Source organism: Miscanthus floridulus, chromosome 6 (genome assembly GCF_019320115.1).
Source record: "Miscanthus floridulus cultivar M001 chromosome 6, ASM1932011v1, whole genome shotgun sequence".
Lineage (NCBI taxonomy): Eukaryota > Viridiplantae > Streptophyta > Magnoliopsida > Poales > Poaceae > Miscanthus > Miscanthus floridulus.
In genome coordinates this window covers 74,087,506-74,104,775 of record NC_089585.1, presented here as the reverse complement: position 1 = coordinate 74,104,775, position 17,270 = coordinate 74,087,506, and the positions used below count along the sequence as shown (strand labels likewise).

General features: G+C 50.1%; 2 protein-coding genes across 2 annotated transcripts; one reads left to right on the top strand and one right to left on the bottom strand.

The window, feature by feature from the left end:
- Window positions 1-6,522: 6,522 nt before the first annotated feature.
- Window positions 6,523-11,559, bottom strand: LOC136458385 (carbamoyl phosphate synthase arginine-specific large chain, chloroplastic). The gene is made up of 3 exons (XM_066458325.1): window positions 10,254-11,559; window positions 8,690-9,385; window positions 6,523-8,510 (listed from the first exon to the last, which is right to left on the bottom strand). Exons 1-3 carry the CDS (start codon window positions 11,523-11,525, stop codon window positions 6,969-6,971), a joined length of 3,510 nt encoding a protein of 1,169 aa, XP_066314422.1. The 5' UTR covers window positions 11,526-11,559; the 3' UTR covers window positions 6,523-6,968.
- A 3,488-nt stretch (window positions 11,560-15,047) lies between these two features.
- On the top strand, window positions 15,048-16,996 carry LOC136460705 (uncharacterized). The gene is made up of 4 exons (XM_066460304.1): window positions 15,048-15,109; window positions 15,386-15,650; window positions 15,823-16,352; window positions 16,531-16,996. The coding sequence occupies exons 1-4, from the start codon at window positions 15,048-15,050 to the stop codon at window positions 16,994-16,996; spliced, it is 1,323 nt and encodes a 440-aa protein (XP_066316401.1).
- Window positions 16,997-17,270: the final 274 nt, after the last annotated feature.

The window sequence follows — 17,270 nt, the reverse complement described above, 5'->3', positions numbered from 1 at the left end:
TTGTGTTTATATGAGATACACAGGTGATTAGTCCACAAGGTACATGTGTGTGAGCAACATATGCCATGAAGGTGGAAATGGCTCGGAGATGTTACAAAGCTCACACATGTGATGATGAAGGAGCTCATTGCACATGAGATATGACATTGAATCATGTGATCAAGGTGGAGAAGATCAAGACATGACTTGGCTTGATGGACCGGTTACAAGTGTGAAGGGCAAGTCGGAGGCTTTGTTGTGATGGACCATGTGGCGGTGAAGCTTGAGCAAGACTTGGCACCAATGGACGAAGGCAACGGTGAAAAGCAAGTGAAGTTAATATCGATGAACCAATATGATCACGTGATGATATGAAGTGAATCATATCATTGTTGATCATGTTGGTGTATTTGTTGCATTGACATTGGAGGAGATGGAATGAAATGCGCAAGGCAAAGGTATAACCTAGGGTATTTCATTTAATCGATCATAGGTGTGTAGAGAAGTTTATGACTGGGTTTAAGATAGATGGCCATACTATCAAGAGGGGAAAGGAGAAGAAGTTGGAGTTGTTGTGGATCAACTCAGCGATGAAACAGAGGCGAGAAAGGGTCACTGTGAGTGACCAGACACTAGCCTTGGTAGGACCGGTGTGTCTGGTCAGTGGCTGTAGTTGAGCGTGTGGTCTCGGTCTTGTGACTGGACACTAGCACGAAGAGTGACCGAACGTGTAGAGCCTACATCTGGTCAGACTGACATACGCTAATGTGGTGGCATGAGGAACAGCAGTGACGCGTGGCAGTCGAAGAATGACCAGACTCGAGTTCTGCATTTGATCATGACTGAGCGGACGCGTCCGATCACAAAACAGAGGCTCAGGGAGCTCTCTGGAAACAACCAGATTTACGCATTGCAGCGTCCAGTCATCCTCGCTGTGCTACGTTCGGTCATCGTGTGATCGTTGACACGCGAAGTTACCGTTTAGATCGGGCGGCTCCGGTTGAACGCAATGCGACACGTGGACGGCATAGCGCGATCGGACGCTTGTAGGGTGCATCCGGTCGATCTGACCAGCGTATTCGGTCATCCCAAAAAATGCCCAGTGATGGGGTAACAGCTATTTTAGTCCATGGGGCTATAAATAGAAGTGTTGGTTGGCCTTTGGCCGGTGGCTGAGCACACTAGAGCCTTGGTGGCTTATGTGGTAGTGCTTGGGATCCCTCTAACTCACTTGAGTTTGATAGTGTTCATCCGATCGAGTGACTAAGTGATTCTAGTGCGATTGCATCGTGAGGTTGTATCGAGTAGCACTAGGTGATCGAGTTGCAAGCTGGTAGTGCTTGTTACTCTTGGGGGTTGCCACCTCCTAGACGGCTTGGTGGTGGTCTTTGTCAAAGCCCATAAGAAGCTTGTGCAGAGCTTTAGAGAAGAGCTTTATGAGGGGCATTGTGCTCGTCCCGTGGGAGCCACAAAGAGCAACTCTAGTTGAGCATGTCATTGAGCTATCCTCACTTTCGGGATAGGTTCTTGCGATGCCCGATGTGTGGGCTTGGCGGGTGATGCTAATTAGCCGTCGAACCACCAAGTGAGTGGTCGACACAACGGGGACGTAGCATGTTGGCAAGCACATGAACCTCAAGAGAAAAATCACCATGTCAACATTGTTCTTCCCGTTGGTTTGCAATTCCCTTACACAAGCTTGTAATTACTTTCATATACATTGTGCTTATATAGTTGCTCTTGTAATTAGTTAGCTTGTGTACCTCACTAGTTACCTTCTTGCTTGTGTAGCATAGAAGTAGCTCCCTTGCGTGACTAATTCGGTTTGAGTAACCTTGTTAGTCACATTGCTTAGTTTGTGTAGCTAAGTAATTTATGCTCTCTAATTTGGCTTAGGTAGCCTTGTTATTGAGCATTGCTAGTGAGCTTAGGAGCTTTGTGCTTTTGCTTACTAGCATGTGTAGGAGCTCCCTCATTGCTTAAAGTACTAGTGGCATAGGTTTGTATGACCTTGCTTCTAGAATTGGTTAGGTGAGCTCTAGCTAGCCCGGCACCTTAGTTGCTTAATTAGGATCTTTACAAGGTGCAAGAGAACATAGATAGAAGGGTGTAGTCTTGGCTAGACCGATAGTTTTAATTCTGCACTTGTTTCGGTTTGTCGAAGCGATTAATTTTAGAAAGGACTATTCACCCCCCTCTAGTCCGCCATCTCAACCTTACAACCGCCTGTCGCGCCGTCATGCGCTGAGTCGCCGAGGGTGCACGGGGGAATTCCAGGAAAGCTAGGGGGTTAAGTGAGAAGGTTTGAGAGAAGGGGAAATAGCGTTAGGACTTAGTTGTAATTCAGGTGAAGTGTGAGGTCTATTTTGCAAAAGCGCCAGTGCGTGCGGGATTCCCCCGCCGTGGGTCGTCTCGCGCACGGGCCACGCGGGAGATTCATTTTTCTTTTTCCTAGAAATTAGTAATGGTTTTCTAATTTAATTTTTAAGCTGATCTTTGGTAATTAATATAAAATCGTGTAGGTGTCCAAAAATTATGAAATAAATTTTGTTAGGTTCCTAAAATTATGGTCTATCTGTTGGTGTATTTAGTTCATACTTATATGCATTGATACAAGGAGCTATTAAATCATTTGAGAATGCTTAATATTATTAAGTTAATCATTGTAGGAATTTTTGTGGTAAATTGGTGATAACTTTAGTCTTGAAATTTTTATAGTAGCTTCATTGTATTATTATGTGCTCACTGTAATTTTTATAGCCTTAGAATAGACTAAGCATTAGGGTAGTTAAATGCTCTTTGTTTCAATATACATTAAATCCTTAGTAGAACTAAAGATATACCCTTAAATTGCAAAGCTACGTGTTTGTTAGTTGAACCCAACACTTTGCTTGATGAAGATGATAGTTAGCTTAGTATCTTAGTTATTAGAGCTAGCTTAGTAGCTAGGTATGCGTATTCTTATTTTAAGAGTTGTTGTTGCCTAAATGCTAAATGGTTGCATCATCATCGCATGCATGTAGAGAATGAGTTGATGGAGATAGTGACCATAGACAATCGTGAGTTCAAGAAGATCATCGAGGAATACGAGGAGGAGGTCCTTGTGAGGGAGGTCCCAGAGCCACCACCGACTGACTTGGCTAACACCACGCCTACCCAAGGCAAGTCTCGGTGCATAACCCTTATTTTTGATAATCATTATATGTATATATGTGATGTGCATTGATGTTATAGGAATTTTATGGAAACCACATGCATAGATACATCTGTCCTATGAGTCTTACTAGTGTAGATTCGAGTAGCTACAATGCTTAGGTTTTCGGTAGCATGAGTAACCTGCTGTTACTCATAATAGGTGATTATTATAATTACTCTCATGATAAAAATGATGAAAGAAAAATGGAGACCGGGCATGGATATGGTATGGGTATTGGTGGGTGTAACAAGTTGTGTCCTACGACCACGGGGCTTAGCTTGGTTACACTATTTTCTCTGTCCGTGTCAATTGAGGACCGTCCGTTGCTGTGGATGGTAGTCACGTCACAGACTTATTATCCTGAGCACATACTTGCTTATGGGAGCGGGAAGGCTCGTTGTGCTCTTGTCGTGGGTTTTGGCTCTTTTCGGACCGACTGATTGGAGGCAGAGAAAGGTGGAGGTCTAAGCACCATATTGAGACTGGGTCTCAAGTGTGGGGGCTTAGAGTCCAAGTTTGGATGAAGACCTGGACCCCATGACAGGAGTGGAATGGGTTGGTCTTATTTGTGCCTGGGGTACAAACGGGGCGTGTGTTTCGGGGTACCCAGCTGGGATACATTGGTTCACGAATCACCGTTTCCGTGAGATGGTATGACTTGGCTATGGTCTAGCACCATAGTAAGAACTGAAATATGAAAGATGGTAAAATGGTTCTTATTGCTCATCCCTTGCTTGAAAGTAGAACATGTGCTTACCTAGAATGGTTAGTGAATGAAGTAATCATGACTGCTAATTAAACTTGATCTTAAGGACGTACTTCTAGTAATGCTTTTCACAAACAAAAAGAAAATAGCAAACCCATATTGCCTGTCATACCCTTTGGAGTTGGGAAACTATTCCCACTAGTCGGGTAAGTCTTGCGAGTATATTGTGTACTTAGGATTTATTTTATCCTGTTGCAGGTGCAGCTTGAGGAGTAGCTCTTGTATGGAGAATTCTTCTGGTGGGCACAGACAGATCCTTGTATCGTTTCCGCTAGATGTTTATTTTCATTCCATTGTTTAATTATCGCACTCTGAACCCTAGTATTGTAATAAATAATTTTCAAGAACTCTTATTGTATGAAATGGACTAAGTATTATAAGCTCGTACTCATTATTGGATTCTGGAGGTAAAACATGGATTGATTCAAGTTCTCTCGTGGGGTGTGCTCGACGAAACTGTCCGATGTAGCTAACTTTCGGAGTGCTTAGTGTCTAGTGGAAGACGAGTGCCTCCAAAAGTATGTTATTTCGGGCGGTTCTGCCACACCGCATCGCTTGTTTTTCACTCACCCCACCACGTGGGGCCCCACGCCTGCACTCAGTTTCTGACGCACCCAGCAGTGGGCCCACGTCATCAGACTGTGCGTGGAGCCTGCTCACGCCCCTTCTGCTTCTCATGCTGCAGGTGGGTCCCATTGCAACATGTACAACACTGTATCTACTTTTGTAATATCTAGATGAAACAATTACAACATATGTTCGAAATAGCTGAAACACTGCAGAATATGTCTGAAACACTTGAAAAATACCTGGAAAACACTTAAAAGCTATTGCAAAACATATGCAACATCTAGATGAAACACTTGCAGCATACGTATGAAATATATGAAACACTTGAAACATACGCTTGCAACATGCATGTATATGCAACATCCTGATCTACTTTTGCAACATCCAGATAAAACACTTACAATATACGTCTGATGCATATAAAATATTTGGAACATACACTTGAAACATACGTGTATAGCCATTGCAACATGTGCAACATTCCGATCTACTTTTCCAACATCGATATAAAACACTTACAACATACCTATGAAACACCTAAAACAATTGAAACATACGTTTGCAACATGCGCTTTTAGCGCAAACATCTCCTTGCTGCTTCGGCAAATGGAGGCTCGTCGGCGCATGGAGGTCACCGGTTTGCTCGCCAGCAACGTGGAGCCGGGTGGCAGCGCATAGACCGAGGGGCGGGGGCGGCATGAGAAGCAGTGGCGTAGAGGATGGGTGGACGGCGCATGGAGGTCACTGGTGTGCTCACCGGCAACGTGGAGCTAGGCGACGACACACAGAGGGCGGGTGGAGGCAGCACAAGCGGCGGTGGCGTAGAGGGCGGGTGGGCACAGAGGGTGGGTGGAGCGTTCGAACGATCAGATGCCCTAAGCGTAACATTTCCGATTACAATTAGGGCACACATGAGAGTTGATCCAACACTCCACTATGTGTCACACCATCTGTTTCCCTCCCTCTTTGCCATCCCTGTACACCCTCTTCGCCTACTATTTATCTATATTTTTTTGCGTATCACAATACAGAAAAAATAAATGCTACGGAGAAAAAACCTAGAAAAATATGACCACCCATATCAAGTCGAGAATTTAAACTTAAACAAACATGTTCCTTGACAAATAACCTAAACAGTTGAAGTATGCTGGCCATTCACTCGGTTCTCTCCGATGAACCTTTCCAACAGATAAGATATTCCACTTACTGAAGCCACAAAGTGGATTTGCACGAGAAAAGATATATTGGTCTATGTGGGAAAAATGAAATGGATAGGAACTCTAACCCGAACTATGATATCGTCAGATCCTCGCTGTAGTGAAGGAAGATCTCAGACGTTCGAATCGAATCTAATGGATCAAAGCTTAATTATGGCGCTAATCAGGGGCGGAGACAAGGGGCGCGGGCAGGGCCCAGGCCCTCCCTATAAATGTGAATTTTCCACTAAATTTTTTGAAATTCAAATAAAATTTAAAATTTCAACACTGTTGGCCTCCCCTAACATTCAAAAAATCAATTTTCTGGCTCTCCCCCTAGCGCTAATCAACGTCAACGATGCTAACTTTTGCTTGGATGCCAAACTCATTTCTGGTGGCCATGGAATATGGATCTACAAGGAAATGTGGATTTTTCACTTCGATTGTGAATCGTCCACTACACACATCCATATCTTTCCTGTTTATATATGCCCTACTTTTAATCTGCAAAAAACAGCCTACTACAGAAAATTTGGCTCGCGGTTCATGCCTTTAGATAGATCATGAGAAGTGGAAACATAAATGTTCAACTTTTAGTATTGTGTAAGGAAGATATCCCTATCTGTAACTCAATTTTTAATTTTTGTAGTCCACACAGAGCTTGATGATTAGTCCGTTGATTATTCAGACCATTCATCAGTTCGTCCTGTACTTTACAACAATTTCAGAAGAACTTTATGAGATTAATTTTAGCACACATTATCACAAATCATGTAACACTACCCAGAAGCACAGAACCGTTAAATGTTGTACAATACGTAGTTATTATTAATAAATCCTTGACACAATCGTTGTACAGTTGTAGAGTACACAGTAAAATGTGGGGGCCATGAGGCGAGCGACTGGGATGTGCCACTGTTTAGTCATCAAAGAATTTGATAACATGCATACAATACATATGTATGTCGCACATTTGCTTGTGCGACAATGATACAATGTAAATCTCCACAAGGGATGTGATAGTCATCAAAATCGCAGTTGGGAAAGCCTTATTCTGTGGATGCTCATCACCCTAAACATACAAAGTACAACTACATTTCGCCGAACACCAATTTTGTCTAGCCATGCTTGTGACCGATACAATCTGGATGCTTGTCATTGCGCATGCATGCTGCTGGTGCAACCGTAAACAAAAATATCATATGGGTTGTGGTTTTGGCTCTAGCTAGGCTTACATTATATATGGAAAAAGAAGACACCACTAAGGGGTAATTTGTGCCGCTGCTTGTAAATCTGCCGAAGCATCAGCAGTCTGGAAGTAATCTTGCAAGGCGAGGGTCTCAATCGACTTGTTCTTCAAGCTCTTGATGGCATCTATGGAGGCACGTGCACCATCCACGGTTGTGATAATTGGCACCTTGTAGGCGAGGGCAAGCCTACGAAGCTGGAGGCCATCCTTAGAGTCAAGAGCATCACCAGAGCTTGTTATCACCATGATCTGTATCTGACCATTCTTCAGCATGTCTCTGGCATTCGGTTGCCCCTCATGTATTTTTAGGACTGGCTCCACTGGAACGCCCTCAAGCTGGAGCACTTTAGCTGTTCCAGATGTGGCAATAATGTTGAAGCCAAGCTCCCGGAATCCACGCCCAATCTCAGCAAGATGCCGTTTCGTCAAATTGTTTAGGCTAAGGAACACAGTGCCACTTACTGGGAGCCTCTGTCCAGCAGCAATCTGTGCCTTTGCAAAGGCACCAGAGAACTCATAGTCGATGCCCATCACCTCTCCAGTGCTGCGCATCTCTGGTCCAAGAAGGATGTCACACCCTTGGAATTTCTCAAAAGGAAAAACAGCCTCCTTAACAGACACATGCTTAGGAACCACTTCTTTAGTGAACCCAAGCTCTGGTAAGGTCACGCCAGACATCACCAATGATGCATATTTAGCTAGCGGATGGCCAATCGCCTTGGATACAAAAGGGACTGTGCGTGAAGCCCGAGGGTTTGCCTCAAGTAGGAACACATCACCAGATGTAGATATAGCATACTGACAGTTCATCAGTCCACACACATTCAGACGCTTTGCTAGCTTTGTGGTCCATGAACGGATAACTTCTAGGCACGGGGCTGAGACTGTTCTAGTAGGAAGAGAACATGCTGAATCACCTGAATGTATACCAGCCTGCTCGATATGCTCCATAATTCCACCAATCACAACATTCCCAGCTGTGTCAGCCAATGCATCAACATCAATTTCAACTGCATCAATTAGATATTTGTCCACTAAAACTGGCCTTTCTGGATCTACTTGCACTGCAGTTGCAAGGTACTTGATCAGTTTTTCGTCGTTGTATACAATCTCCATTGCCCGTCCACCAAGAACATATGATGGACGGACCACAACAGGGTAACCTATTTCTGAGGCAATTGCCAATGCATCAGACTCACTTCTTGCAATTCCTCCCTTTGGCTGTTCAATTCCAAGCTCCTCAAGAATTGCATTAAATCTTTTTCTGTCCTCAGCAGCATCAATGGAATCTGGTGATGTTCCCCATATCTTCACATTCCCAGTGCCTGAAGCAGACACCAATTTGTTCTCCTCTATGTACCGTTGAATAGGAAGTGCAAGCTTTAGAGGAGTTTGCCCTCCAAATTGCACAATTATACCATCTGGGCGCTCTAAATCAAGGACATTTGATACATCCTCAACTGTCAGTGGCTCAAAGTACAAACGATCACTGGTATCGTAGTCAGTTGAGACTGTCTCAGGATTCGAGTTCATCATAATAGTCTCGTATCCAGCCTGCAAAGAGATGAAAAAAAGAGCAAAACATTAGTATCAAAACAGCCATACAGAAAAATACAGGGCCATACAATTGAATGTAGTTGACTAAGAAAACTTGCAATATCTCACTAAAACAATCCAGAACTGAGGAACAAGATTACTGAAATAGGATGGAAATAAAATGGTGCAAAACAAACCTCTCGGAGTGCAAATGATGCATGGCAACAGCAGTAATCAAACTCAATGCCCTGGCCTATGCGATTTGGCCCACCACCCAATATCAGCACCTTCTTCCTATTGGTTGGAGCTGATTCACATTCGTACTCATAAGAAGAGTACATGTAGGGGGTATTGGCTTCAAACTCAGCAGCACAAGTATCAACACGTTTATATGTTGGAGCGACGCCTAAAGCCAAACGCCTTGATCTCACATCACTTTCTGATGAAGAAGTTGCAAATGCAATCTGCTTATCACTAAAGCCCCTCCTCTTCACTTGATAAAAGTCATCCTTTGACAGCTGATCTAGGCTCCTTGATACAAGGAACTGCTCGACATCCACTAGCTCCTTGAGTTCTGTAAGAAACCATTTGTCAATGAAGCTAATTTCGTGGATATCTTGGACCCTCATGCCTTTCTTGAAAGCTGCATAGATAGCATGGATACGATCTGGATTAGGTACCCGCAAGCTATATTTTATCTTTTCCCAGTCCCAGTCAAGTTCCTTGATAGGGCCACAACCCCATCCCGCAAAACCAGTCTCCAGTGAGCGGACAGCTTTCTGAAAGGACTCCTGGAAGGTACGCCCCAGTGCCATCGCCTCACCAACAGACTTCATCTGTGTGGTTAATATTGGCTCAGAGCCAGGGAATTTCTCAAAAGCAAAGCGAGGTATCTGCATAGTAAGTGCCAGGTAGATTAGAAAAGCAGATCAGATTAGATGTGTTAGAAGTTCAAGTACAAATTCCACATGATAAAAGAACACGAAGAAGATATAAATATGGGTTTGTAACAGAACAAGAAATATGTCTAGACTGGATGTAAGTGATATATGCTAGAGCATATTCGTCTAGGTGGAAATTGAATAGCAGAGTAATATGCTGTGGATAATGCAAGATGATGTCTGAGAAGATAGCAATGAAATCTAGTGCAATTCACAGGTAAAGACAATGTGACTAGTCTCAGGTATACTTTAAAGAGGGGAAGGTAGGAAATAGTTAACATACAAATCTCCAAGATATGCGCAAAACATTAGAAAAAAAAACTATTGATTGTGATGCTTATGCCCCTTCTATTGACAAATACATGAACAAGAAAATGTTACTCTCACTTGAATATGATGACAATGAAGCAAAACAGAAAAAAAAAATAGCATGCAAAACAAATTATAACTGGAAAATGCCTTCAGAAAGCTACTGCCTTTGCCCTTTATTATACATGATGATATAAACAATCACTGTTGTATAAACTAGTAGGTATATTATATACCAGAGCATATAACACAATTGATTCAGTCTACCAACACATTCAACAGTCAGACAACGCATTAAGAACAGTATAGGCAATTGGACAGACTTATCCTGTTCAATTATTTTGCTATCATACTTTTGAAATCAACCATTACCAGTAGATAGGTAACATCTGACAAAAAGTGAGAAAAGGAATACATACAGAGAAGTTAAATATGTACTACAGATGCATATTTGCAGAAAAACTTCATTCACACAACTAAGAAAGCTGAGAAACGGAGATTGAAATAATACCTTTGTGACCACATAATCAATGGAAGGCTCGAAGCTGGCAGGAGTCTTCTTGGTAATATCATTGGGAATCTGGTCTAGAGTGTAGCCTACTGAGAGCTTTGCAGCCATCTTGGCTATGGGGAACCCTGTCGCCTTTGAGGCAAGTGCAGACGACCTGGACACCCTGGGATTCATCTCGATGACCATGACCTCCCCATCTGCAGGATTGACTGCGAATTGCACATTGGAACCACCGCACTCCACACCAATCTCCCGGATGATGGCCACCGAGTAGTCCCTGAGCCTCTGGTACTCCTTGTCGGTGAGTGTCTGCGCAGGCGCCACGGTGATGGAGTCCCCCGTGTGCACGCCCATGGGATCGATGTTCTCGATGGAGCAGATGATGACGACATTGTCAGCCATGTCGCGCATGACCTCCAGCTCGTACTCCTTCCAGCCGAGCAGCGACTTCTCGACGAGCACCTGCTGAGTGTGCGACGCGGCGAGGCCCGCCCTGCAGATGTCCTCAAACTCGGCCCTGTTGTAGGCGATGCCTCCGCCCGTGCCCCCGAGAGTGAAGGCCGGGCGCACAATGAGCGGGAACTCCCCAATGTCCTCGGCGATGGCGAGGCACTCCTCAAGCGTGGTGCCGATGCCGGAGGGCGGCGTCTTGAGGCCGATGCGGTCCATGGCCTGCTTGAAGAGCTGGCGGTCCTCGGCGGCGCGGATGGCGGGAAGGGATGCCCCGATGAGGCGCACCCCGAGGCGGTCGAGCGCGCCCGAGTCGGCGAGCGAGACCGCGAGGTTGAGCGCGGTCTGGCCGCCCATGGTTGGGAGCAGCGCGTCGGGGCGCTCGACGTCGATGATGCGCTCGACGAGCGGCGGCGTCATGGGCCCGATGTAGGTGCGGTGGGCGAGGTCCGGGTCGGTCATGATGGTGGCCGGGTTGGAGTTGACGAGCACCACCTCGTAGCCCTCCTCGGCGAGCGCCTTGCACGCCTGCGTGCCGGAGTAGTCGAACTCGCACGCCTGGCCGATGACGATGGGCCCCGCGCCGAGGATCATGATCTTCTTGACGCCCGCGAGGCGCCCGGCCTTGGTCGGCGCGGCCGGGAAGCGGCGCACCGTGACGGCGGCGTCGCCATCGGTGGAGGCGCGCACGGAGAGGGCGGCGGCGGCGCGGCGGCGCGCGGGGCAGCGCGCGGAGCAGACGCGCGGGTGGGGGCCGAGGAGGCGGCGGGCCTGGGAGTGAGAGGGGCGGAGCTGGGACGGGGTGGAGAGCGAGGTGGCCATGGCGGCGCGAGAGGGGAGTGTTTGTTTGGATGGGGATGCAGTAGGGGCAGAGTGCGGAAAGGTAGGGTTTTTAGTAGCGCGGCGGATTAGACCAGGGTTTAGACAATTAGACGTACCCTTATTAGTTTATCCCCGCCAAGGCCAAATTTTCTATTTGCCGTAATAACAACAGCATATGGCTCCAAACTCGTCGATTCTCCAAATCGCAGTCTACGAGCACCAACGTATACTTTGTATATATATAATAACAAATACACTGCTAGCATCGAACTCGAATTCGGACTTGGATTCCGACCAGGAAGAACATCTTAAATTTGTCACATGCACGCGAAGCTATTTGTCGGTGCAGAAAGTGATCAACACGTAAATATTTATAGTTTTGTCATACGTTGTGATCGAAGGTAGCCTAGCACTCAATGACACAGGGTTTATACTGGTACAGGCAACGTACCCTACGTCCAGTTTGAGTCGGTCGGTGACTTTATTCCTGAGCCCAGGTGCTCGAAGTTTGTAGTGGGGTTACAAACAAGAAGGAGAAAGATGGAGGTTGTCGGTGTTTTGGGTCCAGCGGGTCCTCAACCGACTAGTGAAAGTGTACTGCGTGCTCCTAATCCCGGATGGTGATGCAAAGAGACACAATGTTTATACTGGTTCTGGCAATAGGTGCCCTACGTCCAGTCTGAGAGAGCGATCTTGTATTTCTTGCACCGAGGTGCTTGTAGTAGGGGCTTACAAGCTGAGCGAGAGAGGGAGCTAGTCCTAGGTCTCTGCGTAGAGTGGCGTGGGTTGCTTGAGATGTTGATCTCTTGCAGTGAGGGAGCATGTGTGTTACAGAGCGTTGTGCGTTGCTTGCACGTGTGAGTCCCCCCTCGAAGCGGCCCTGGTCACTCCCTTTTATAGTCGAAGGGAGGCACAGGAGCGGTACATATATTTGTTACGTGGCGTTTTGTGAGCAGAGGCTCTATGTCTGAGCCCTGTAGCTCGTCACTGTGGCGGCATGGTCGGTGGAGCGGTCTTGTCCTCGGTTCACTGGAGCGACGCGCTGGTCACGTCTGATCCTGTGCGACGTGGGAGCTCCTATGGTGGCATGCGCGTCTTCTTCTGTTGGAGGCGTGCTGGTCACTGTATGTTTGACCGGCGCGGAGAGCCAAGGCTGGGTAGATGTGATGGCGCGGGTGCGCTGATTCCGAGGCTACAGGAGCTCGGCCCTATGCACGATGTGGGAGCTCCTACAGCTTGACGCAGGGCATGGCGCGTACTGCGGACGACGTGCCGGTCCCAGAGTACTGACAACATAGAGAGCTAAGGCCCAGTTGGTGCAGAGGCTGAACCATTGTGGGGGGCTCGGCGGGCGCGAGTCCCGAGGCTACAGGAGCCTGGAAGATGATAGCCGAGGCTCGGAGGGTGCAGTTGGTCTTGTACGTCGATTCCGAGGCTACAGGGACTCGGACTTGACTTTCCACGCCGAGCTATCCTTGGAGCAGGGGTTAGGCAGCACGGGAGTCAGCCGTGGGCACAGTGCCGAGCACAGCGGCCTGTAACCCCTGCCCCGTTCTATCTCGGATGGCATGGCGTCGATGTGGTTCCCGTCTCGTCGGCCACTCCGCTGTATCGTGCCGTCGTTCGGCTGACATCGTGGGAGTGGTTGGACGTGATGTCCCGTCAGAGAAGTCGGTCAAGACGGCAGTGACGGGGTTGATGCCGAGCCGGGCTCGAGCGAGTCGGTAACTAGGTGCTTGTCCGAGGCCTCGTGGCGCGGGGCCTCGGGCGAGCCGGAGAATTGGTACCTCGTCCGAGGCCTTGTGGCGCGGGGCCTCGGGCGAGTCAGAAAACCGGTACCTCATCCGAGGCCTCATGGTTTCGTTCTGGGCCGAGCCCGTTTCGGGTGAGCCCAGATATTGTTCAAGGTGGGCCGGGTGGTCCAGCCAGGCCTCGAATAAGGTGGGGGTTTGCCGGTGGTTGTCTCTTGGCTTCGATATTTACAAGGTCTAAACGATTTTTTCGGTTCTTGCTTAGGGACCCCTTTTTATGGTACCCGACAGTAGCCCCCGAGCCTCGAGGAGAGTGCGAGCGCTCTCCCTGAGGTTTTGATGAGACTTGGCTCGCGGCAGCTCCTAGCGGGATGGTGTTTCGTACTCGAGGCTTCGGTGGATGCGCGCGAGCGCACCCGCCGGGTGTAGCCCCCGAGGCCCTAGAGGAGTGGATTTATTCCTCCAGGGGCTTTTTTCATATTGAGTGAGGAGTTTTATCGTGTTTGCTGAGCCCCTGAGTGCGAGTTCGGGTCGCTGGGTCTCGGCTTGGTTGCAGAAAGAGCCCCCGAGCCTCTGCTCGGAGCAAGAGGGTGATCAGGAGTTTCCTTGTCTTTTTTGTGCGGCCCTCACGCATCCTTTTCATTCGGAAGGAGGGGTGGAGTATGCCAGGCTACCCTCGGTGGGCGAGCAGTGACACCTCCGGTAAGCTGTTACCGGGTAAGTCTGAGTGGAGGCCCGTGCCCCATTCGATAGGGGTCGGCTAGCGGTCCAGAGACGCACTCCAAAAGTACCAGAGGGCTTCTCTAGTGGGTCCCAGGGCCGTTCGATTGGCCCTAGGGGCTTGATGCCTCCCTACGGTGGGATCCCATTCAGAGACCTCCCTGTCGGTCTCGAACACGACTTAGGGCATCCCAAGCAATTGCTTGCTTGGGCCTTGGCCATGTACGGGCTCGCCCATAGTCATCCCTGACTCTGTTTGTCCTAGGGCTGCTGTCGAGACCCTCGGGGGCCCAGCCTTCGGACCCCTAGACCGTAACGGGCTCGGTGCCCAGTTCCTTAGTCTGAAAGGAATCGGATGGGGGATATTCCCTTCCCATCGGCTGACGACGGCGGGTGCGCCTTTTGAGGCGGTTCCTCGGGGAGATGGAACGGCGCCTGCCGTCGCTATGGTCGAATGCGACACGACATCTGCGGATGGGATGTTACTGTGTGCGCGCGGTTAATAAGAAAAAGGCGGACGCGTGGGTGGTTTGGTCGGATCCAGATTAACTGTGCTAGATCTGAGGGAAACTTTCCCGGTTTCATTGTCCGCCCATTTTGCCCTCTTTCCTCCCTCATAAATACGTGATGAGCCACGCCCCACCCCTCCTTACCTTTTTCACCTGCGTTTGCCCTTTCTACCCTCGAGCGGTTGCTAAGAACAGAGGAAGAGAGCACCAAGGAGAAGAAGGGAGAAGGGGAGGAAAGGAGAGAGAGAGAGAGAGAGAGAGAGATAGCGAGAGCACGCCTTACCGCTGTAGCCACATTCTCCACCGCACGCATGGCTGGCGGCGCTGTTGCCCTCTAGGCAGATCCTTGGGATCCATCCGACGTGTCTGTGGCGACGCTGCAGTTGCTCGTCGATGACGGTCTCCTCCTTCCGATCACTGACCCCAACAGACCAGAGTGGATCGCTTCGGGGGATGAGCCAGAGCCGAGGCCACGCGATGGCTACATCGTGAGCTTCGTGGCCTTCCACGAGCGTGGCCTTGGCTTACTAGCGGACCAGTTCATGCGGGTGCTCCTGCATTACTACGGTGTGGAGCTCCACAACTTCAACCCCAACTCCATCGCGTAGGCGGCCATCTTCGTCGCCGTCTACGAGGGGTACCTAGGCATTGCCCCCCACTGGGAGTTGTGGCTCCACTTCTTTCGGGCGGGGCTCACCACCAAGCTGGCGGGCACGACAGGCACACGGAAGGCATTGAGGGCTGGCGGCTGCACTCTCCAAGTGTGCCAAGACCGGCAGCCCTTCTATATCCCGGCCCAGCTCGCGTCGTCCAACCGCCACTAGTACAATAGCTGGTTCTACCTCTACAATGATGACGGTAGGCTTCCCCCCTATACCAGGCGGGTTGTGGAGAGCCAACCGAAGAGGTGGAGGTACGGCGTCCCGTTGGCTGATCAGTCCAAGCTGCAGCCGCTCCTGAGGGCGCTGGAGAGGCTGCGCAGTCGCAGCCTTACGGCGGCCATAGTCGTGGAGGCCTTCCACCACCAGAGGGTGCTGCCGCTGATGGCTCGACGGCAACGCCTATTCAAGATGACACCAGGTGAGCTGATCGACGGCATCCGGTTGTCCGCCGTCGCCCTTTCCGATGAGGAGATTCTACGTCGGGTGAGAGAGACGGTGGAGGGGTGGCAGAGGAGCAGTGATCTAACCCTATTCCCAATGCGCCCATCGTGGGGGTACATCTCTCTAGTGAGTCACGCATCGCTGCGGCCTCCGGGGCCTCCTTGCTCCTTATGTTTTCAATCTGTTCCCTTATTTGCGTTTGCCGTTCCTGCAGGGGATGAGGGATGTGCGAGCCTCCCCACCGCCTGTTCCTGAGGATGCATTACAGCGAGCGGAGAATAGGGCGCACGCCGAGGCATATAAGGAGCAAAAGGACGCCGAGGAGGCAAGGCACAAGAGAAAGAGCCTCGAGCGCGACGAGCTAGAGAAATGTCGCCGACAACATAGGCACGATGGTCTCCCGAAGGAGCCGTCTCCGTCATCATCGTCGATGAATTCTTCGAGCGATGACGATGAGAGCAAGGCGGGGCGGGGTCCCCTAGACCATCTCCCTAACATCAGGGAGATGGCACCCAGGGCATCGGCAAGCGGCCTGGCGTCTCTAGGAGGAGGAGGAGAGGGCGCCTTGGGGCTGGTGATCGCCCACCCCGGGGCCGAGGCCGACACGCCCGAGACATGGGCATCGGGGAAGCGTGCCGTCAGCCCGATGGGCTCGACGGTGGAAGTGGAGCGGGCAACGATGGGGCAACCCAACCACCTCCGCAGAGGGCCAAGGGGGCGTTGGAGTCTTGCGAGGGCCAGCCGGTACCGGCGGACACGGGGGTCGTGCCACTACCGCCGCCATTGCCGTTGCCGAGGACGAGGGACGTGGTACAGAAGCTATTGCTTTCCCGTTTGAGGTAAGTGTTTTGTCAGTGGAGTTTGCAGCATCTTCCACTCGTTCTTTGGTCATATGTTGACCTCGTGAGTGTTTTGTCTTCAGCCGGAAGCATCAGGCGGAAGCCCCCGCCTTGGCGCCACTTAAGGCGCTCAAGGTGAGCACCAGCTCCACCGCCCGATGGGTGGTGGACGCGCAGGCCGCCATGCAGCATGGCGCGGCATCGGCCAGGGCTGACTCGAAGGGGCCGATCGCCCAAGGAGAGGCTATCGAGGCAGCCACGAAAGAGGCGGGGGAGGAGGTGCCTATGCCCCACGAGATCAGGGCCCTCGAGTTAGGTGAAGCCGAGACGTCTTCAATCACTGAGGCCACCGAGGGTGAGGCCGAGGCCCCTAGGACTTCTAAGGCCGAGGTGGCGAAGGCCAGGGCTTCTAGGGCTTTCGAAGCCGAGGTAGTGGATGTTGGGGCTCCTAGGACCACCAAGGCCGAGGTGGCGGAGGCTGGAGCTCCCGGGACCACCGAGGCCGAGGTGGCAGAGGTCAGCTTGGGCACGGTGGAGCTGGCGGCCTAGGATGCGGAGAGGGAGGCGGGGCAAGCTTCGGTACTTCCCCCGGTCCAAGACCTACCGCCATCGCAGGAGAGCGCCCGAGAGGTGGAGGTTCATTCAATCTCCTCCGACGATACTTCTCGGGGAAAGGAGGTGGCGGACACCGAGGCGGCTAGCACCGCAGAGCAGCCAGCTCTGACTTCTGGCGAGGGGAGCTCGGCCCTCGTCCGGGTACAACCCGAGCCCCTCGGGTGGGATAGCCCGCATGTCTTGTGGCGGAGCCGGGATGACCCTAAGG